The sequence below is a fragment of the Salvelinus sp. IW2-2015 genome, unplaced genomic scaffold (assembly GCF_002910315.2).
Source record: "Salvelinus sp. IW2-2015 unplaced genomic scaffold, ASM291031v2 Un_scaffold16323, whole genome shotgun sequence".
NCBI lineage: Eukaryota > Metazoa > Chordata > Actinopteri > Salmoniformes > Salmonidae > Salvelinus > Salvelinus sp. IW2-2015.
In genome coordinates, this window is record NW_019957534.1 from 54214 (window position 1) to 77308 (window position 23095).

Sequence of the window (23095 nt, forward strand, 5' to 3'; positions counted from 1 at the left end):
GGCTGTTTAAATTAAGGTTTAATAGGTAACACTTTCCTGTAGGAAGAAACACCTCATACACACACTTTCTTTTTCATCCATGCACTTTCTCTCGGTTTCTTTTTCCTTTTAACTTTCACTATGTATGTCTAATGTGAATCCAGATCAATCAAAACAGTTACACAACAGAAAGCAGTAGAAATGTAAGGAGTATTGAAGTGTCATCATTTCTTCGTATTAGAGTTTTGTTCAATGAATCACTCCAAATCATAACCTTTATTTACAAATTTATATTTGATTAAATATCTGTTGGTACAAGGTTACTTCACAGAACCGATGTGCAATCATCCTTACATAGAATTCAAATGACAGTCACATGACTGTTGAGTACTGAAGAAGGGTGTGAAATTGTGAAAAGGCAGAAATCATCTTAAATTATCCAGTGCATCTTCCACAGTAATTTGGCTCCTTTGATGCACTGATACTGTAGGTCCATTTCAATGCACTGCAAGGCAGAGGGGATCTCCAGAGAGGGTGCAATGCATGGAAGGTGACCTCAGGTGACCTCATAGCCCAAGGCCATGTGTGACATTTTGACAGTGCAGGAAAGCAGTGCTGCTGTCTATTGTTAAAGCAGACCGTATCATTCCAAAGGTTTGACTTCAAAGACTAGTTCGGAATGTATTACTCTGTGAGAGGGACCAGACCCTGTGGTTCCTGCTTTTACAGGACGAGGTCACCTGCCATCATGGTCCTCAGGCTGTCCTTGGTCTTAAGTTACCTCCCCTTGTAGGACTTGGGGATACGTCCAAAATGTCACCCTATTCCCCTATTATAGTGCACTTCTTTTGAATTCCTTGTTAACCTTAGTTACCTCTCCTTGTTGGGCGCAGATACTGGTTTGACAGACTCAGGCARGGCGGAGGTATCAACAAAGTCTGTGGTGATCACCTGAGCCTCTCCCAGCCTGCGGACACACCTGTGGACTGTCTTCAGAACACGCTGCAGCCGGCGGTCCAGGGCCTGCAGGTGGGGCTCAGTAAGGACCGGCTGCAGTGCGTCTCCTCCCAGGGACTCCCTCATCACGTCACTGAGCCTGTAGCGGTCCTGGGAGAGGAGCTGCAGCCGCAGTAACGTGGAACGCTTTATACTGAGAGGTGAGGAGGGGTGGGAGAGGGGGTAGAGGGAGGGGAGGGATGGAGGTGAAGAGGGGGAGAGAGAATGAGGGAGAGATAGGCAGAGAGTGAGACTTGACTCGAGAGTTGCCATGCCAAGTTAAATATGAATATAGGCTCAATGTTGGTGTCAGTTCATCTGTGTTAGTGACTATAGTGTATGCTCTCCATATTTACATGCAGCACTGTGACAGTGGAGCCAGTATGGACATCTCATCTTGAGAATGCTTCCCAAACCTGAAACACAGGAAGTGATGTCATCATAAGGGAACTAGAAATATTCCATTGTGCAATGACTGAAGTTATAAAGCAACTCTTGTACCCACCCTCTGGCGTTGTCAAAGTGAAGAAGAAAACCTTCATCGCCAAACTTGGTGAAGATCTCATAATGGTGCCTGTCCATGTTACCTGAGGGAGAGTGCCAAGAACAAATATTCACTCACACAGGGCTACAGACAAAAGTAGTGCACTGTAATTGGGAATAGGGAGTCATTTGTGACACAGCGTGTTTATTCAATGTATAGACAAAGGTAGTGCACTACATAGGGAATAGGGTGTCATATGGAACAAGGGCAGGGATCCATCAGGGGTGATGGGTGGTCGTACATACCAATAAGGAAGTCAAAGATGGCCATGTCTATGATGTTGAGCAGTCGGTTCCCTGAGTTGTAGGGATACAGCTGCTTTATGGTGTCACAGTACAAGGGGTTCACCTCCCACCTGGTAGAGACAGGATATTAATGTTACCAAGATGTTCAGTCTGCCATATTACCTTATCAAAAAACAGTCAAATGGATAACTTTCAAAATGGAAATGAGAGGCTCCAAAATGGTATATGGGAAGAGATGACAGTAGGTCTCAGGGTTAAGTAAGAGTTGTACGCATACTCCTCCCTGCCAGTGAAGGTGTATGATCGTATCCACGGGTTGGGGATGGAGATACGAGGGGCYATGCTGAGACCGGGGAGGTAGGCTGACATGGAGCCCTCCAGCAAGTCAGGGCTCCCACACACTGCATACTCCGTCTTACACATGTACAGACACTTAGCAAAGAAACACGTGTTGTTCGCTGTTTGAAAGAGAATATACATAGATATACTGTAGATTAGTTTAAACCATCAGTATTCATCCTCACCTTTTAATCACAGACTGATTCATTAAGATATAGGTAGCAGGTGTGCAGACTCTCAAGCCAATGTGTCTTATTATGGAACTATATTGCTCTAGTAGGGTAATGCCTACCTGGAGAGGTAAAGAACACACTCCTTAGGTCCTCATTGTGAGTGGTCAGGAGAATCTCCCCCGTCAAATTCACCAGCCTGCCCACCACCGGCGGTACCCTCCGGAAGTCCAGGATTCTAGAAGAGAGAAAGATAAGAGTTCCATTCTGATGAACGCAAACTCATACATCTTCTACTACTCAGAGTTCTAGAAGAAAGAGTTCCATTCTGAACAGAACAAACAATAGAAAGTCAGATGAACTCATAGCTCCTGCAATCTCTCACCTCAGTTGACATACACAAAGTCACAGGAATTTAATTCAACTTTACAGATTTTTATCCATAATAACGCCTATGTAATTGCCTCTGTTCCCCGCTGTGTAGTCTAGCAGTTGTTGATGTGTGGCTACAGCCCCCAGGGCCATATTTACAGTCTGACAGAATTGTGTGTCTCAATAACAGTCATCAGTGTGTGTATCTGAGACTAAATACTGGAGATGTTATTGAGGTGCTGCATATCTCACCTGCTGATTGGGCCTTATAATGATAAAGCCTCTGGTACAACACAGAGACAGAGACACAACACAGAGACATTGGTGGGAACACACAGACATACTAGACATACAGTATCTAGTCTTAGACAGTGCTGTAGTGTAGAGTCACAGTGTTCAATTCATGAATGATAACCGAGCATTTACTCTTTGTTTTTCTTCTCTTCTTTTCCACTTCGTGAAATTCGAAATTGATTAAATGGTATATTGTGAGGTAAAAATGTATGGAACGTAATAACTTGATAACTTCTTTGAGCTTTATTAGCCTACACCCATGTATATCCATCCATAATGTTGTTGTGCGTCAAGGTATATCAATCACGTTGACTTGCTGTCTTGTGTGGTTTTGGGTTGATAAGCTGTGACTCAAATGACTGTATGTGACTATGACTCACTTCAGTTAATGTGCAGTAACCTGGAGGCATGGAGGTTAGAGAGACTTTACAGTAGACAGCAGTAATTACACCTAAGTCTGTGGGGGAAAAATGCTTGGCTTGGGAAGGAGACATGTTGAAATAGTGGAGAGGCCTTAATCTCCCCAAGGACACTCTTTCACAGTCAAAGGTATACAGAGGTACACATTTTAGGATCTGTTTGTTGGGAGGCAACTTGAGAAATACAGTATGCTTGAAAATCATTCAATTTGAAGGGTTCTTATATGCTTTCTCAGAAAATAGATTGAATCGGCGAGAGAGTTCCAGGTAAGATAAGGTTGAATAAAACTAAACTAAATAAATATGAGGAGAGTACAGGTTGCCAAGGTTACCTGTCCAGATGAAAGGCAGCAATCTCAGCATTGTGTCTCTGGAAGTCGACGAAGTAGAACAAATCATCAGGAGTCTCCTGGTCTCTCTGCTGTCTGAGAGAAGGAGATGAGAGGAAAGAGTTGCTAACGAGTGGTTCATATAACTACAGTACTGTTAAAAATATCACTACAAACCAGAGCACTCCCCCTGATTGATTTCCCCAGAAACATTCACCTCATGGGTTTAAACATGGCCTTGCCAAAGTTCTGCATCTTCAGGGCCAGCTTGAGGTGGTATCCACTGGGCTTTACCACTGATACCGGGAAAGAGAGAGAAAGAGATCGAGAGAGACCATGAAAGATAACGAGAGAGAGAGACAGTGACGGATCAGAAATTAAATTAACTAAATGAGGCCTTTTCTCTAACCAACCACTCAGCCAACCACCTGCCCTCAGCTTCTGTGTCTCTCTCGGCAGCTCTTTGTCTCGTACAGAGAGAAAGCTTGGCAAAGCTAAGCTCGCTAAAAATCCTATCCAAAAAACACATAGTTGGCCGGAAATCTGACCCAAGTTTATTTTGCAGCTCGAATCCTTTTCTATTTGATTCTGTTAGATATTCTTTTCTCTGCTCTAGATCTGTTTCAGCCTGGACCTGTTCCCAATGATAAGACCATGACAGAGGCTGTAATGGTTCCACAGATGGAGAACTACACTCAGTAGGGTTTCTCTAGTATGTCAGGGTATTTAGCATACCGTGGCAGAAAGCAAGGCTAACCAGTAACCATAAAGATACACACTTCTCCTGATTCCAGCTGATTCAGCTCAGTCTTCTGAAGTTCTGGCTTATTAATAGTTTACAATCTCTCTCCGCTGTGTTTAACTGGAGGGAAATCAAACAGACACAAACAAGCTTTGAAGTGCAAAGGGAACATTGTTGCTATTTCAACTGTTCAAGAAGAAGTGGTTGAAAAATACATAAATTAAAAGAATTAAAAAAGTGGGACAGAGCAATAGAAGGATTTTGGGTTCTTGGAAGTGTGTTTGTGTTTGTGTTGTTGCTGAGGTTGGAGCCACCTGTGTGTTTTTAGGGAGTGTGGTTGGAAGCTCTACAAATCTTGGAATGCAGCCGGCTGCAGGTCCCTGTTAGATGAGATTGCTGTGTGTGTGTGTGTCTGTCTGTCTCTCTGTGAGCGTGTGAGTGTGTATCCATGGTCTGAGTTGTTTGTTGCTTGAAGGTATAGCAAAGCTGTGGAGACTGCCGGTGTGTGGGCTGTTGTAGCATCTCCCCACTCTCCTGCTTCATGAGATAAAGCTTTTTAAAGAACACTCTTCCTTTGAACTAAATGAGTCTGTCTCTGCTCTCTGTCTCCAGGGATGTGACTTATGAAGATCTGGAGAGTGTGAGAAATTAAAATGATGCTAATTTATGGGGCTTGGAACCAGATGAAAACAAAAGTCTTGTCAGTGGTGCGACTGGGTGTTCGGCTCTGATAGCACGGCTGAGCACCAAAGGAAATAACAGAGGGAGCAAAACTACAAAAGAACCAGTCATGAAGATGACTGTGTCAACTGATTCTCTCTTTTCTCTCCCTGTCCTCATGGGAAACTTTTTAAGCAAATGGAATGCATCTTAGAACTGTGGTAGCAGGATTGCAAGATMATGTTATATTTATGSACCAAATGGTTGTTTTATTTAATAGAGTAAGGTTCTTAGGACTCTCTCTCTCTCTTTTCTGAGTTAACTGAGAGGAGTCTTTATGGAGCTTGGGCTGGCAACTGATTAAGTGATGGCTGGGTGATAAAAACCTACAGCTGGCGTTCCATAGATCAGATGTGGTGGGTGTCACCGAGATAGAGAGAGCCTGGAGGAACAGAACAAAGACCTCAGTAGCCCTAATTATCCTGGCATCTGGGAGACAATACCAGAAGCAGATGACCACAGGATGAACCCAAAGTGGCTTATGGTGCCCCCAATCTATATGGGGGGAGTTGAACCAGCTATGACTAAGCAATCTTGGTATCTGGTATATAAGGAACAGCATGGTCTGTAAAGGGTAGGCTCTCGACCCAACAGTCAAGAGTGTTAAGTCGCGGTTTCATTATGTAAATAATTAATCGATATTGAATAAAGATGATTGTTTGAAGAAATTACCAAGTCTCTATCACTTGAATAGAATATTCCACCACAGAACACAAAACACATAAATCATAGAGGAACAAAACAGAGCAGATACGTAGACAAGACAGCACTGGACCTTACCCCGGGTACAGTCACACGCTCCTTTGAGTGCCTTTTCGTCTTGAGTGTAATCTGCATAAAGACATTTCTGCAATGAATACCTATAATAATCATATAAATGGTTAAAGCTTCGGGTCCTATAGCACCTACATGCACTGTTGACAGTGACTATAATGCAACACTCATATGAATACCGCTTATATGAATGGTTATAAAGCTCATACAACAGGTCCAACCTGCGCTGATGACGGCGGTGGACTGCATGTCCTTCAGCAGGCGGGGGATTGTGGGGTCCTCGCGGGCATACAGAGCGTAGCGATTAATGCCCAGGTGGAACTTCAGCCAGCTGGCCTCAGGGTCAAAGGTCGCTTGGTGTTCCAGCAACGTTGCTGCCTCGCTGTACAGCTTCATATGCCTGGGGGGGGAGAGAGAGAGGGGTTACAGTGGTGTTAAGGTTATGCATAGCCTTGCCCTTGCTGTACAACGTCATAATGTATGCCTGACGGGGTGAGAGAAGCGGTCAAAATGAGGTCAGAGTTAGGGTATGCAAAACAGTGGAGTTATCCTTGAAAGCCTGTGATACCCACTGTGAAACTCATACAGTATCAAATCAAATCAAACTTTATTGAAAGCGCCTTCAAAAATACACTTGCAACATCCATGGTGAGGACAACAGTTCCTTCACCGGACCAACAATCATCCAAACCTTTAGGGTATTTCCACAGAGGAGAATAGAGTCAGCGGTAATCAGTCAAAGACAAATGCAGATTATTCTCGGAGGAAAACATTTGTAGTGGCAGCATTCCAGACAAACTAAAGCCTAGTAAACAGTCGCCACCTCTCTCTTGGACTCTCTGACTCCCTCTCGAAGCTTCCGAGCTGTTCGCCCTCACTTAGGAATCCCCCTTCCTTCCTCTCCTGACACTTCTGTATGTATCCCCACAGAAACATACACTTAAAGTAAGGGCAGGAATCACCCCGGATCCAAAGCAAACATTCAAACCATTAAGGAGGTTTGGGAAGCATGTGGCATTGGTGCACCGTTGTGCCAGTTCTGACCGCGGTGGGTGGGAGGGTTGGTTGCTTCTCTGCGTTCAAACATCATCAGTTGCTGTGGTCAGATGACAGGAGGGGTCGTCACAGGAAGGCTGACCACAGACCACTACCAGAGACCACAAACACAGGAACTAGAAACTAGGAACCAAGCAGCTGGCTGCAACACCACATCACCTTCCCCTTTCAGTGGTCTTGATTCAAACTATTGTTGTATGCCACACACACACACACACACACACACCATCAATCGTAGTGGTTGACTTGTAAGCCAGTAAACTATAACTGCTCTATTTCAGCCTCCAAATAAAACAGTCAAAACTTTCCTCAGAAGTCCCTACGAAAACCATCCATCCTCTTGTTAAGTCCATTTCTCTTCTGTTGACAGGCTGCTGCAAGATTTTTGCAAGACTCTAAGCCCTGGGGTATCTATTGTTATGTGCCATTTAGAAGTAAGACAAGGGGGTAGAAATCTCCTCTCTTCATATTTCTTCTGTTTTTCCACCAATGAAGCCCAAACAGGATCTCTCTGAGGGGAATGCACTGAGCTGTGATGGACAGTGTTAGACAGGAGCCAAGACAGCTACAGTCTGTTCAGCTCTCACAGGTTTAAAGGATTTCATCAGGTTTAAGGGTCTTGTTTACCTAGCACAGGGAGATCCAGACATAGGCTCTCAAATTATGTTTGAGTACTGGTTCCAGACCACCATTAAATGCTGTTTACAACATCGACTTTAAAGACATTTTATGGGGTTAGTCTTTATGGAAAAATTGCTTGCCTAAGAGAAAACGTTTTGAGTCGACGTGCTTATGCTTGAGTGTCTGTGCGTGTGTGTGAGAGAGAGAGAATAAGAGAAAGAGGGAGAAAGAGAACGGTGTGTTTATGCATGTGCCAGGGATCCACAGCCGTAATGTCAGGGACCCTACCCCTCCACCACATCGAAGCCACAGTGGGGAAACACACATGTCTCCTAACATCTCTAGTCCCACCAAAACTAAATGACAACCATAACAAAACATTGAGAAATATCTAAACTCAGGGCTGTGTGTAGTGTACTCACCTCTCCCAGCGCGAGACCTTCCTCCTGTAATACCCCATTACCTCTTCAGACTGTAACAGCCTCTCTTCTAGCACCAGCTCCGGTGTCTGGATGTTATACAGGGGTTGAGCAAACAGCCTCTCCAGCTTCGAGCCCCAATCTGTAAGGTTGTCCGTAGCTCTGACCCCCATCCCCTGGAGGTCCATGGAGGTGGTGTTGGAGGGCCAGGGGGTGGTGAGGCCGCTGTACCCAGCAAGGGTGAAGTTAGTCCCCCTGGAGGAGGGACAAATGCAGCCTCCATCATCTGGTCCTGGTTGTCTGTGGCGGAGCTTGGGGAGCAGGACGAAGTAGAGGTCAGCAGTGAAGATGGCTGTGAGGGTCACAGACAGGAGCAGACGGTCTCTCCTCAGCATCATAGCGGGGGGATGTGAGGAGACAGAGAGGGAGATGGAGGGGAGAGACCGACGCGAGACTAGAGAGAAAGACTGGAGGAGAGAGATAGTGGCTAGGGAGAGACACGGGAGAGAACAAGAAGATGGAGAGAGTAACCAAAGAAGTCTTAAAAGACAGAAGAGAGAGACCAAGATAATAAACTAGACAGTGAGACTAAAGAACGAGACCATTTAAGGAGCGAGACCAGAGAGAACAGAGAAAGAGAGTAGGTGCTGCTCCACAGTAGACAAGCCGTCACACCGCCAGCCACAGGTTGCAGGTCAGAGGTCAGAGGTCAGAGGCTAGATCCGGGTCTCTGTCTGTGTGCAATCTTCCTGGATGAAGGTGGTCAAAGCCCAAAGCATGTGCTGGACACAGTCAATGTTCCAGGTTCCAGGTGCTTGGTTCCGTTCTGGCTCAGATCAGATGAGAGACAGTGTGTTACTCCAAGTGACAGGTTGTTTTGTGGCTCCAAGCAGAGGTCCTTGGCTGTGTGAAGAGAGCGTGTGTCCATCTCTTGTCACAGCAGAATGTAGAGTGCAGTCCAGCTTCTGTCCTCCTGGTCTTGCTCTGACGGTGTGTGTGTGTGTTTGTTACACGCCTGTTGGTGGGAGATTGGAGGTCCAAGTCCAGTGTGTGTTTTCTGGTCACCTCTCGTCCTCCTGAACGCATTCCTCTTCATCTGGACCTGGCGAACAGTGTTCTCTGAGAAAAGTGAAAGTCTGRGTGTGTTTGTCTGTATGTTTGCTTGTACATGTGTCTGAACAGATTTACAAGTCTTTGTGTATGTGTCTGAGTTGCTCTCTTTAGGTGTATGTGTGGTGTGTGTGTGGTGTATATGTGGTATGTGTGTGTGGCTTGTGTGTGTATTGGTGGGTGTGTTAAGTCAACCGTCTCAGTGTGATTGGCTTGTCTCTGGTCATCTGTCTCCTGCTCTCCTCTCCTGCTCTCCTCTTGGGTGAGTCGGGTGTGAACACAACACTCTCAACACCCTCTCTCCTCTTTCCTCCTCCATTCTCTCTCCTCTCCACCTCTCTCTCGTCTCTCTCCACTCCTCCCCCTTTCCACCCCACTCCTCCCCCTTTTATTCTATTATTCTCCACCCATCTCCTGTAATCTCAACTCCTCTCACCTGTTCCTCAGTCAGATCCACTCCCCCTCTTCCTCTCCCCTCTGCTCCTCTCGGTCTTCCTCTCCTTTACTTTTCTGTTCTAGACTGCTCCCTCCCGCCCTCTTCCTCTCCTCTCCATTGCTCCCGCCCTCTTCCTCTCCTCAACACTGCTACCGCCCTCTTCCTCTCCTCTACACTGCTGCCGCACTCTTCCTCTCCTCTACACACCTCCCTCCTTTCGTCTCTGCTTCACTATGTTCAGCTCCTAGGCACTGTTCCAACAGCACTTTCCTCCCCGTCCCACTTCCCATGAACACACACACACACACACACACACACACACGGACACACTCCTCCCTTACTCTGTCATACTTGCAAGAGGGAGACAGAGAGAGAGAGCGAGAGCATGGTGAAGAGAGCCAGAATACGTCTACCCACACAGAGTAAAACAGCGTTGACAGACACTCACACTCATACACTCTTTTTTATGCTTCTGCTGTTTCAGTGGGTGAAAAGGTTCTTCAATGGCACTACTAAAAGTCACAGTAGACTACATTTGTTATTCTAATTCCCTGAGCAGCAAGAAACTCAGAGGGTATTTCCCAGACTCCATCTGTGTGTTGTTGTTACTGTGGTATTTTAGAAACATCTGTCGTGTGTTTGGGTGTGTGTGTGGAACTCGTTCTCTGGGGGTTTTCACTCTCTCTCTGAGAAGGAGAAAATGGACCCAGACTCTCCTTGATTGATGTTGGAAATTAGCGAAAGGCGTCCGTAACCTGACCTTTTAGCTGTTAAAGTGCTTCTGTGTGAAGACACTAAAATGAGTGAAGTGAACACTCCCTAGAAGTGCTAGGAATATTGTTCTAACAAACCTAAATGTTTGATGTAAAAATAAGCATTTTATTTAGACAGGCGACGACCACTATTTTTCACAACAGACTGAGCTTTCCATTTAATTAAACTGTTGTTTGCATGTGACTCCTTAAAAGGCTATTGTCACAGTCCCCCTAAAATAAACCTTGGTAGCCTGACACTGATAGAGAGAAATCATTTTTTAAATTATAATATGGGTTAAATTCATAATACCTCTAGATTATCATCTGATAATTCCCGAAATCAACATATAATGTCTGTGTTAGTATGAACCGGGAGTTGTTTACTTGCTTTGAGCTAACCCTGTCTGTTTCTGTTTTATCCCCGACACAAACACTGCTCTGCTCCTTCTAGAAACGTTGTTTCCCTCTCTCTCTCCAGAAAACCAAGTGTAAAATAGCATAACTCTGGCTTTGGGGAAATACACAAGGAGGACACACGCAAGCAATAAATAGGGGGAAATAGAATAAGAAAACAACACAACAAAACTATCCCAGGTTGTACGTCATTGTTTTTACTTCTATAATTAAAATGTGCAGTGATGAGGATGGGATGGATAATATTGTAAAAAATGTAATTGTGCTGATAAAGGTTTAGTCTCTACCCTTTTCTTCTTACACAGTGAAGCCTGCCCACTGGGCACACACTAGTTGAATCAACGTTGTTTCCGCGTCCCTTTCAATGAAATTACGTTAAACCAACGTGGAATAGACATTGAATTGACGTCTGTGCCCAGTGGGTGCTGTATTCTATGTACACCTGTCATCACAACTCACCCTGATTCCTGTTATTTGGTCGTTGCGATGATGTCATGAGAACCAGAACATGTTGTGGGAGATGATAGTGCCAAACAGGTCAGACAGAGAAATGGGAAAAATATGGGAGGGGGGAGAAAGAAGGGGAGGAAGAGAGAGAAAGATAGAGGGAGGGGGGGGGGGGGATAGAGGGAGAGAGAGAAAGAGATAGAGAGTGAGGGAAGAAAGAGACAGAGAAATGGGACAGATAAAACCAATGAAGAAGTAGAGAAAGGACAAGAGAGGAGAAAGAAATGACACAGCGACTGACCTTGGATGCTCTAGAGTTCCTTGCAGTAGTTTAGTCAAAGTGGTATCGCATTACCCTGTAAGGACGCCAGCCCTGCCATAGCATAGTACCCCGTGACGTGCAGTGAGGGTAGACCGTGCTTACCCTGTGATAATCTAATTTAAAAAAGCTGTTATGAAAAGCCAAATCATTTTTTACATTATATAACACATTTGAATTCTTTATGGTTTATTTCATGTTTTTTCCTAATGATTCTGGTCGTTTTTATGATGTTTTAAAAAAAAATGTGCTTAAACAACATTAAAGGAATGAGTACTAGACTGTCCACTTGTCTGAAAAGTCATTATCAGTTAATAATCTACATCCCAATGTCTGATCTGATAGAAGAGGAAGAGGAGGCTGGTCAGGTGGCTTCCTGTTCTTGCTCTGATGTGTTGATTGACAGCGGTAGGGAGCTAAGCCCCACTTCACCCATACACCTCAGAGCCTGACGCTGCATCCACAGGCTCATAGGTAAATCCTCCGCTAACAACACCTCCTGACAGTCCTGGGAGAGAAGGATGAGAGGGAAGAGGAGAAGAGGGAGAAAAAGAGGGGAGGAGGGTAAAGGAGGTGAAGAGTGATATGGGGATGAGAGGGAATGGGAGGAGGTTAAAGGAAGAGTGTGAGGTTCAAAGTTCAGGTTGAGAATACATTTGTCGTGCAGGCTTAGAACTGACGTTCGAAGAACAAAACAATTCTGCCATTCTTTGTTGGAATAATTCCCTCTAAGCCTGAGAATCTTTTCAAACCTCTCTTTATCTTGCTCTTTCCATTCCTCCCTCACTGACCATCACTGAGTCAGCAGGTCAAAATCCCTCACTTCAGGCAGAGCATGGCAACAGACACACAACAAACACAGGGAGACAGAGAGAGGGAAATAGAGGGAGAGAGAGAGAAGGGGAAATAAAGAAAGATGGTGAGAGAGAAGAAACTGCATCCAAACTCCGTCGCTATGTAACAGTGCAGAAAAATACCTTTTCTCCCCAAAAACCTCTCCGAAATAGAACAGCAATGTTCTTCCTCCTCCTCCGCTCCCTCTTCTACTCCAGTCCTTCTGATCACGGAATATTTGCCTAAAGGATGTGGAGTTATGCTGTAAAATTCCTTCTGCATTGATCATTGGTCTTTTTCAGTTATATTACTGGTAATAGCTATTATAATACTGGTGTAAGTAACCCAGATTTAAATGTCAAGTCCCTTAGCAACCAAATGTGTATAAACCCAGTAACAATACAATGTAATGCAATATATTAATCAACTATAGCTCAGAGGGAATGCTGGTTTGTGACATTTGACCTTGACTCACCTGCCCGGCCAGGGCTTGGAAGGTCGTGCACACGCCCCCAAACACTTCCCTCTTCTCTCGCCTTCATCATCCTCTGGATGTCTCCATACAGCTGGTGACACAGAGACACCTGGGGGAGAGGGAGGGAGGGGAGGGAAATAAGAGAGAGAGAGAGAGAGAGAGAGAGAGAGAGAGAGAGAGAGAGAGAGAGAGAGAGAGAGAGGACGAGAAGAGAGGAGAGAGAGAGAGAGAGAGAGAGAGAGAGAGAAGAGAGAGAAGAGAAGACAGAGAGAGAGAGAGAGAGAGAGAGAGAGAGAGAGAGAGAGAGAGAGAGAGAGAGAGAGAGAGAGAGAGAGAGAGAGAGAGAGAGAGAGAGAGAGAGAGAGAGAGAGAGAGAGAGCGAGAAGAGAGAGCTCCCAAGGCTCCTTTTGTGTCAGGCTGTGTCTGTAGTGCGTATTGTTTGTTCATGTCATCGTTATGTCAGACAGTGTGTGTTCAAGTATCAGTGTGTGTCAGTGTCAGTATCAGTGTGTGTCAGTGTCAGTATCAGTGTGTGTCAGTGTCAGTATCAGTGTGTGTCAGTGTCAGTGTTAGTGACATTAGAACATATCTGGTAGTCAATGATTTGACCCTCTCCTGAATATGTCAACATGGTCTGAACAATCTCTGAGTTTACATGGACCTGCAAGCAGAATATTGCAGTGTGTGTGGTGTGTGTGTGTGTGTGTGCTGTGTGTGTGTGTGTGTGTGTGGTGTGTGTGGTGTCGGTGTGTGTGGAGTCAGCCTCGTTGCGTGTGTTGAAAGCAGGGCTTCTTGGGTGTCGACAGGCCATGTCTGGTCTCTTGGTGTTGGGGCTTTCTCTACAGGCCCTGTCTGGTTATCTGGTGTTTGGGGCTTCCTCTACAGGCCCTGTCTGGTTCTCTGGTGTTGGGGCTTCCTCTACAGGCCCTGTCTGGTTCTCTGGTGTTGGGGCCAACTCTACAGGCCCTGTCTGGTTCTCTGGTGTTGGGGCTTTCTCTACAGGCCCTGTCTGGTTCTCTGGTGTTGGGGCTTCCTCTACAGGCCCTGTCTGGTTCTCTGGTGTTGGGGCCAACTCTACAGGACCTGCAGGGAGGAAACTGCTTAATGTGTGTGTGTGCCCGAGTGTGTGAATGAGTGTGTGTGTCTGGAAAGGGGAGCACAGCTAATCGCTTATTTTGGCAGTGACAAGGAAATAGGCAGACTGAGAGAGGAAAGTGTAGGAAATGTTCTACACACACATGAGCACACACATACATACACACACACACACACACATACACACATACACACACACACACCTGCTCAGTTCTGCACTTCAATTCCAGCCCCCGGGTCCTGAGTGAAACGTTGGCCAAATGTACTAAACTCCTGCTCCAATTCCTGTTCTAGAATGTCAAGAATGTACAGATTCCATGCTTCATAAGTCAGTTAAACTGAGGGTGATTGAATTATAGCATCAGCTTTTATTGGGTCTGGCTATGACCTGTCTGGCTTTACAGTAACCTTTCTCCTTTCTCAACACGGCCACTGTATGTTAGACTCCCGTCGTAGGGCCACTGTGTGTGCAGGTTTTCGTTGTGTGATTTTACTGCTTGCATGAGTTACTTGATGTGGAATAGAGTTCCATGTAGTCATGGCTCTATGTAGTACTGTGCACCTCCCATAGTCTGTTCTGGATTTGGGGATTATGAAGAGACCTCTGGTGGAATGTCTTGTGGGATATGCTTGGGTGTCTGAGCTGTGTGCTAATAGTTTAAACAGATAGCTCAGTGCATTCAACATGTCAATACCTCTCACAAATACAAGTAGTGATGAAGTCAATCTCTAATCTACTTTGAGCCAGGAGATATGTACATGCATATTATTAATGTTAGCTCTCCGTATACATTAAAGGGCCAGCCGTGCTGCCCTGTTCTGGGCCAACTGTAGTTTTTCTTAAGTCCCTCTTTGTGGTACCTGACCACACGACTGGACTGTAGTCCAGGTGTGACAAAACTAGAGCCTGTCGGACCTGCCTTGTTGATAGCGTTCTTAAGAAAGCAGAGACGTGATTTATTATGGACAGGAGTGGAAGCTGCTGAAGGGAAGACGGCTCATAATAATGTCTGGAACGGAGTAATTGGAATGGCATCAACCACATAGAAACCATGTGTTTGATGTGTTTGATACCATTCCACTAATTCCGCTCCAGCCATTACCAAGAGCCTGTTCTCTCCAATTAAGGTGCCACCAACCTCCTGTAATGGACAGACCTCTCCCAATCTACTGTTGCATCAAGATGTTTTGACCATGACAGTTTACAATCAAGGGTTACTCCAAGCAGTTTAGTCTCCTCAACATGCTCAATTTCCACATTATTCATTACAATATTTAGTAGAGGTTTAGGGTTTAGTGAATGATTTGTCCCAAATACAATGATTTTTGTTTTAGAAATATTTATGACTAACTAATATTATATTTAGGACTTATTTCTTGCCACCCGTTCTGACACTGACTGAAGCTCTTTGTTAATTGTTGCAGTGATTTCACTTGCTGTGGTAGCTGACATGTATAGTGTTGAGTCATCCACATACATAGACACACAGGCTTTACTCAGAGTCAGTGGCAGGTCATTAGTAAAGTTAGAAAAAATAAGGGGCCTAGACAGATGCCCTGGGGAATGCCTGACTCCATCTGGATTATTTTGGAGAGGCTTCCATTAAAGAACACCCACATAAGTCCTAAATATACCTGTTACCTGTTCTGTTAAACAGGTAACTCTCAATACACAATATATTCAGGGGATGTAAAACCATAACACATACGTTGTTCCAGCAGCAGATTATGATCGATAACGTCAAAAGCTGCACTGAAGTCTAACAAACAACTCCCACAATCTTTTTATTATTCATTTCTTTCAGCCAATCATCTGTCATTTGTGTAAGTGCTGTACATGTTGAATGCCCTTCCCTTTAAGTGTGCTGAAAATCTGTTGTTAATTTGTTTACTGTGAAATAGCATTGTATCTGGTCAAACACCAATTTTTCCAAAGGTTTACTAAGGGTTGGTAACAGGGTGATTGGTCGGCTGTTTGAGCCAGTAAAGGATGCTTCACTATTCATGGGTAGCGGAATTACTTATGCTTCCCTCCAGGCCTGAGGGCACACACTTACCTGTAGGCAAGATTGAAGAGATGGCAAATAGGAGTGGCAATATCGTCTACTATCATCCTCAGTAATTTTCCATCCAAGTTGTCAGACCCAGGTGGCTTGTTATTGTTGATAGACAACAAATATTCTTTCACATCTTCCACAATCACTTTAAGGAATTCAAAATGACAATGCTTGTCTTTCATAATTTGGTCAGTTATGCATGGATGTGTAGTTTCAGAATTTGTTGTTGTAATGCCTAAAATGTAATGTAGGTGCTCCAAAGCGCTTTACTATCATTCTTTATATCATTCATGTTTGTTTCGTAGTACAGTTTCTTCTTCTTCAGTTTCTCTTTCTCCTCCTCTGCCATGTCATTCAGTTGGTCTTTGTATAGAAAACATAGCTGTTGAAAAGTTTGATGAAACTTACATATAACCTTTAATTATCATTGATATAAATCACTTTCAAGAGAGACTTTGTGAAAAACATTTAGAATAATGATCTCTTTTTTGAAAACGTATGTTTCTAGGGAGCTTAATTGGCCAGCAAACATATAATGACATGTTTTTTTATCCTACACAGCCTACACTGGGGTTGCACCACAGTGACCTCATAACCACTAAAACCAGCACCACACACACTGTCACTTACATCAGGTCTGTTCTCAGAGCTGGTAGTCATTATGCCCTCACAGAACATATTGATGAGTAGGTGTGTGTGTGCATGTGTGTGCCTGTGTCTTTTCCTTGGGTTTCAACATCATGGGAAGATTGATGATGCTCTGTTCACCACATCCCCACAACAACAAACGGTCGCTACGGGTGATCTCGTCATGTACACACACACACAACACAAAACACAACACACACAAACACACACACACCACACACACACACACACACACACACACACACACACCAACACCACACACCACACAACAACAACCACCACCCAACACGCACACACACACAACACACACACATCACCAACACACCCATATACACCAACACACACACAACACAAACAACACACGCAATACCACACAACACACACACACAACACACACACACACACACCACACACAACACACAACACCACACCACAACCCACACAACCACACACACACACACACACACACACACACCATTTCTGGAAACTGTCGAAACCGAACCAAACTCCATCTGGTTTAACTCAGCTGTGCTTACAGTAAACTATCAACAGAAGTCAACCATTGTGGTTGTTGAAACAGTTAGCCAATTCATCAGGATGTCTTTCTCATTGCTTCCCATCAAAATTGACACACCCACCCACGCATGCACGCACGCACTCACACACACTCACACACACACACACACTGTGTATACAGTGAGTCTTTACATTTCAGCCTAGCCCTGTTTTCTATGACTCCGACAAAGCCTCTCCAACATTCCAACATCCTCATTTATTTGATGCAAATCTCTCATTTTGTGCGTCTTTCCCAGTGCCTTTAAATACACCACGGTCTTACAGAAATACTCCCCAGCCAACAGCGGCACACCAGACCAGACTGCTTTGTTCTGGGGTATTTTGTGATATATGATGGCAGCCATTTTAGGCTTATATATAAAAGACTACAAACCTCTGCAAAGGAGCAGATTGAGAAAGACTGCGGTAGGCCTAGAAGTCACAAAAATAAGTCACAAAAAATGGATCCAACTCAATCTCCCAGGGAAAGGTTAAAATCACTTAAATTCAGCTAGCACATAATGTTCTCCGAGATCCATAAAACAGTAGATGTTAAGAACTTTGTGAGTGATGTGCATCCAAATGGGCCATTTATGGAAAACCGACAGAAAGAGTACTGTACAGCACCTAAAGACCACTTCAGTTCAGTATCTGTAAGTATGGTAAGTGGCTGCGTCATTGAGGCTCCACTGTGGTTACTGTTCCGAAGGAACCTACATGCCCTCCCTCCCCCATCAACAGTCTGGTGGTCCCATCCACAGAGCCAGAGAGGAAGTCCCTCTGTGTACACCAGCACCTCCACACTCGTGGGCCCTCCAGGACTGCAGGGGAGGAGGGTGGCTGGAGGAGGGCTGGGGAGGTGAAACAGACAGGTAGACACACCTGAAGATAGAGTACAGTGTAAAACACATAAAACAGAGATGAATAAAGAGATGTATCCTAAACTTGCATATACTGTACCAAAAACAGAGGCGATGATCTGGATAATACTGTATACCCCCGACGAGAGAGAGACAGTACATACCAGTGGAGGCTGCTGAGGGGAGGACTTCTCATAATAATGGCTGGAACGGAGTATTATGGCTGGAATGGGGTGAATGGAATGGTATCAAACACGTTTGATATCCATTCACTCCATTCCAGCCATTATTATGAACCGTCCTCCCCTCAGCAGCCTCCACTGGTATGTACAGTATTCACACACCCACACAAGGACAGAGAACATAAATACTAGTTGTAGTTGTGAATTTTAAGGTGAATAACGTTCTTATTCAGTTTAGCGTAATTAACGCAATGCTTAGCATACTTTCGCCCCCCTTCTGTAATACACATGATTTCCAGTGTTCTATTTGGGATGCACTCAAATGAGTGCACTCATTTGTGAACGGGTTGATGGTCACTTGTCACATGTGCTCCCTCTCCGGTCTCTAGGTCATCAGGCTGCTCGTTATGGCGCACACCTGTCACCATCGCTACGCTCATCAGCGCATAATGACACTCACTTGGACTCCGTCACCTCCTTGATTACCTGCCCTATATATGTCACTCCCTTTGGTTCCTTCCCCAGGCGTCATTGTTTCTGTTTCAGTTTCCTGTTTGTGCGTTGTTCGTGTTTTGTATTATGTTTCATTTATTAAATGATTCACTCCCTGAACTTGCTTCCCGACTCCCAGCGCACACGTTATATCACTAGACTTGATTTTTATCTCCTGGTGCTAAGGGGGGCTTGACCAATACTTGGGGGTGCTAAGAAAATAGTCGATTTTCATGACTATTTATTACAGCATTTATTCCATATGCATAATCAGACAACTGTGCATTGGTAATAATGTTTTGGATGAAATGGCTATCACAATGTCAGAAATGAAATGAATAATATCCAAAGTGCAGCCACAACGAGAAGTGCAATGTATTTATCCTATGTCTGTTAATCATCACAATCTTAGTGATTATATTTCTATTGCAAACAAAATAACTTGTAGGCCAACGATATACATGCGTCCTGCTGTGCATTGGATATAATGTTAAGGATTAAATGTCGATCACAACGTCAGAAATGAAAGGCATAATATCCACAGTGCAGCCACAACGAGAAGTGCATCTACCCTCTGTCTGTCAACTGTGCACACGTTGTGTAAAACGAGCTGGCTATCATCACAATCTTAGCGATTATATTTCTATTGCAAAAATACTTGTTGGCCAACTGGCCGACAATATGCATGCGTCTTCTTGTTCCACCCAGATAAGCACGATTGAATCATGTTCCCACCACAGGACAGGCGTGCCCTGTCAATAAATAAAAGGCCTTTCAGTTACCAAGTGTTGTTTTATAGGAGGACAATGTGTCTGATGTGGTTCAGTGCAAGTGAGTCTATAATCTTCTGGTCATCCAGGGCCTTGGTTCTTTCTGTGTGTATGGACAGGCAGGCAAGGTTGCTGAGTTGAGGGTTTGCCTAGTATTTCATTCTGTATATCATGATGCGTGTACTTAGAATTTCTAGGATTATCTGAGATTTTCTGTGCAACTGTTTTGTCGAATTTGCCTATGACCTGTAAAAGTTGAAGGAAGTTTCCCTGGTTGACAGCCATGTCGTTTTCTATGTCTCCTCTCTGTGAAAGTCCCTGGTATGCAGTGTAACACAATGACTCCACAACTGCTCTCATATACTCTCTGTTTTCTCAGACTATTTTCGATGTCCATCACTTATTGTTGAGCCAGACTCTCTCTGAATAGTCCACTCATTCCACGCTGTCATTGCATATTTATGCTCCACACTAGCATTGTGTGGCTTGAACGAACTTGTCGCCTTCTTCCAGTTCTGGTAGCCATCGTGGGTAAATGCCGCCTTCTCTCCACCATGTTTTCCTGGACGTTGAAAGTGACGGCATGCAAAACAGAAAGCACGGCCCTTTGAAATAGAATATTCCAGCTATTTGTAATCCTCATACCATTTACGATTGAAGTAACGATCCTGCTGTCCAACTTTTGTGGCTGGATAATGCAGAAGAAGAGGGCATCTTGGTTCTTCAACAGGTGACTGGCTTAAATCAGAGGGAGTGGTGGCTGTGCTAACAGTGCAGCTAACGATGGCAGTGATGAACTGCTCTGGTGCTCCCTCACGTCGTGGCTCACGAGTCTCTCTCTCCGACTCATCTTTCTTATCTCCCTCTTCTTCTTTGGCCCCCTCGGAGACAGGGTCTGGGTCTGGATTTTCATTTTCTACCCGCACTCTTCTCTTGATCAGAAAACGGTCCATCGCAACGGGGCGAGATAGGTGACTAGCTAGCTAGAAGTTAGCTCACATAACGTAGCCTAACACGGAACCCAAACCGGCTGCGCGCGTGCGCCATCGTGCATAAATGTATTTTGTCCCCCCACACCAAACGCGATCATGACACGCAGGTTAAAATATCAAAACAAACTCTGAAACAATTATATTAATTTGGGGACAGGTCGAAAAGCATTAAACATTTATGGCAATTTAGCTAGCTAGCTTGCACTTGCTAGCTAATTTGTTTTATTTAGCTAGCTTACTGTTGCTAGCTAATTTGTCCTGGGATATAAACATTGAGTTGTTATTTTACCTGAAATGCACAAGGTCCTCTACTCCACCAATTAATCCACACATAAAACGATCAACCGAATCGTTTCTAGTCATCTCTCATCCTTCCAGGCTTTTTCTTCTCTTGACTTTATATTGTGATTGGCAACTTTCATAAATTAGGTGCATTACCGCCACTGACCTCGTTCGTCTTCAGTCACCCACGTGAGTATAACCAATGAGGAGATGGCACGTGGGTACCTGCTTCTATAAACCAATGAGGAGATGGGAGAGGCAGGACTTGCAGCGCGATCTGCGTCAGAAATAGAACTGACTTCTATTTTAGCCCTTGGCAACGCAGATGCTCGTTGGCGCGCGCGAGCAGTGTGGGTGCAATAATTGAATAATATAGATTTCTAAATTTATTTTGCAACGCGAGCGCACGCGACGCGAGCAGTGTAGTCAGCCTGTAACGTGCGCGAGCACACACACCAGACCGCCTCCACACACACACACACACACACACACACACACACACACACACACACACACACACACACACACACACACACACACACACACACACACACACACACACACACACACACACGTCATAGGGTTCACGCGCGGCACGAGCACGCAGCCAGGGATCAGATTGGGAACAGAATGGCTGGTTATTAATTTATACATATTGCTTTATTTAAACAAAGATATATACAAAAATGCTTGAGGGGCCCCCCCTAGCGCCGTGCCTGATGGGTTCTCATATCTGTTGATAGTGATTAACGCTAGACTGGACTGGATGTACACGGACCGAGGACACTTTATGTTTTTGTATTCTGTCACACTGTGATTATGGAGCAGCTGATGTTGTGACTTCCTACAATCCTGTTAGCAGGTATTTACAGAACATTGGTGCTGTGAGATTACAATATAAGGGGCCTGCTTAGAGAAGGCAAGTTAGACTTTTCTATGATTCTATGCTGGAGGTTGTCTCCCTGTTGCAAATTGTAATTAATCCGATTTTTTTTTTGATTAATTAGATCAACGACTGCTCTCCTTTTGTTCACCTGGAAATTCCCACTACGGTAGTGATGTGGGGGTATTATTTTTGACAATATCGCAATATATTTTTGGGCTAGCTGGCTGTACCTGCGCCAAAACTCAGGTATTTTTCCTTCTATAGCTTGTTCGCCATCTTGTTTCTAAATGACAAGCCAACATGTTTTTAGCACTTTTATTTCCATGACTGATCAAAACTCACTTTCTCATGGCTCTCTCATCCCTGCAGCAGACAGGGTGAGCAATATTTTTGTAACACCGAACAGCAATAAAATCGCAGTATCGAGTCGCAATACATATAGAATCTTGAGAATTGCAATACATATTGTATCGGCACCTAAGTATCGTGATAATATTGTATCGTGAGGTCACTGGAAATTCCCAGCTCTAATAAATAAGTTGATTGATATCATGAGTAATATAATTTGTCTTGGCTCCCCATTCCTCTTCGCCTCCACTTGGATGACACCACACCACCACACAACTGTCATTATAATCACTTTCAGATTTACTACAGCCCACCACTAAACTCTCTCTCTCTCCTTCCTTAGCTACTTCTTTTTTTCCCAGATCCCTGTCCCTCTGCCACCTCCTCTCCCTCCTTCCCTCTCTCACCGTGTGTGTGTCCTGGTTACCGTGTGGGCAACCAGTTTACAGTGAGTGTGTGATCAGGTTACCGTTTGTGTGACCAGGTTACTCCCTATGAGGAGCGCTGTCCTGGATACATATGCACACACATCACATACACAGACAGCAAACACATTATGAAAATTTTATTTACATTTAAGATGAGCATTGAGGTACAAAGGAAAACATGGTAAAGTGTTTCACACACACACACACCACACACACACACACACACACACACACACACACACACACACACACACACACACACACACACACACACACACACACACACACACACACACACAGCAGACTCACAGTGAGTTCTCTGCAGGCGAACCAGAGATCTCTATGTGTCCCAACTCCAGATGATGACCTCTACATCGTGGTTACCCGTAGCAACGACCCCCAGAGCAGGGCAGTGGTCAACCGCCAGGATGTCAGCTCTGTGTTGCTGACCCGACTCCCAAGACATGTCTGCCCTCACATACACATCCCATATGACACACCACACACAAGAGGCCATATAACAACATGTCCGCCCTCACATACACATCCTACACCAACACACACAGGACGCCATTTTGGAACCATACGTTCACCAAAATAACATACTAATTTGAACCTTGGTGCCAACATGCCATCCATTAAAATGGGAAAACAAACCAAGTTTGCCTCTGTATGCAGTATGTATGACTTT

The 23095-nt window shown here is 44.6% G+C and overlaps 1 protein-coding gene and 1 pseudogene across 3 annotated transcripts; both read right to left on the reverse strand.

Annotated features, from left to right (window-relative positions):
- On the reverse strand, positions 1-12945 carry fam20a (FAM20A golgi associated secretory pathway pseudokinase). Of its 3 annotated transcripts, none has more exons than XM_024146180.2 (14): positions 12810-12945; positions 12478-12576; positions 11483-12008; positions 8023-9138; positions 6145-6323; positions 5930-5980; positions 3905-3983; positions 3691-3783; positions 2396-2511; positions 2042-2222; positions 1765-1874; positions 1481-1562; positions 1332-1391; positions 1-1129 (listed from the first exon to the last, which is right to left on the reverse strand). In XM_024146180.2, exons 4-14 carry the CDS (start codon positions 8415-8417, stop codon positions 850-852), a joined length of 1626 nt encoding a protein of 541 aa, XP_024001948.1. In that variant the 5' UTR covers positions 8418-9138; positions 11483-12008; positions 12478-12576; positions 12810-12945; the 3' UTR covers positions 1-849. The 3 variants fall into 3 exon arrangements, with proteins under 3 accessions (XP_024001948.1, XP_024001949.1, XP_070298675.1); XM_024146181.2 differs by having other exon boundaries at positions 8023-8330; positions 12810-12944; XM_070442574.1 differs by lacking the exons at positions 11483-12008; positions 12478-12576; positions 12810-12945 and adding an exon at positions 9566-10763 and having other exon boundaries at positions 8023-8506.
- The window catches only part of LOC139027423 (uncharacterized), a 27918-nt pseudogene continuing 16751 nt past the window's right edge, over positions 11929-23095 (reverse strand).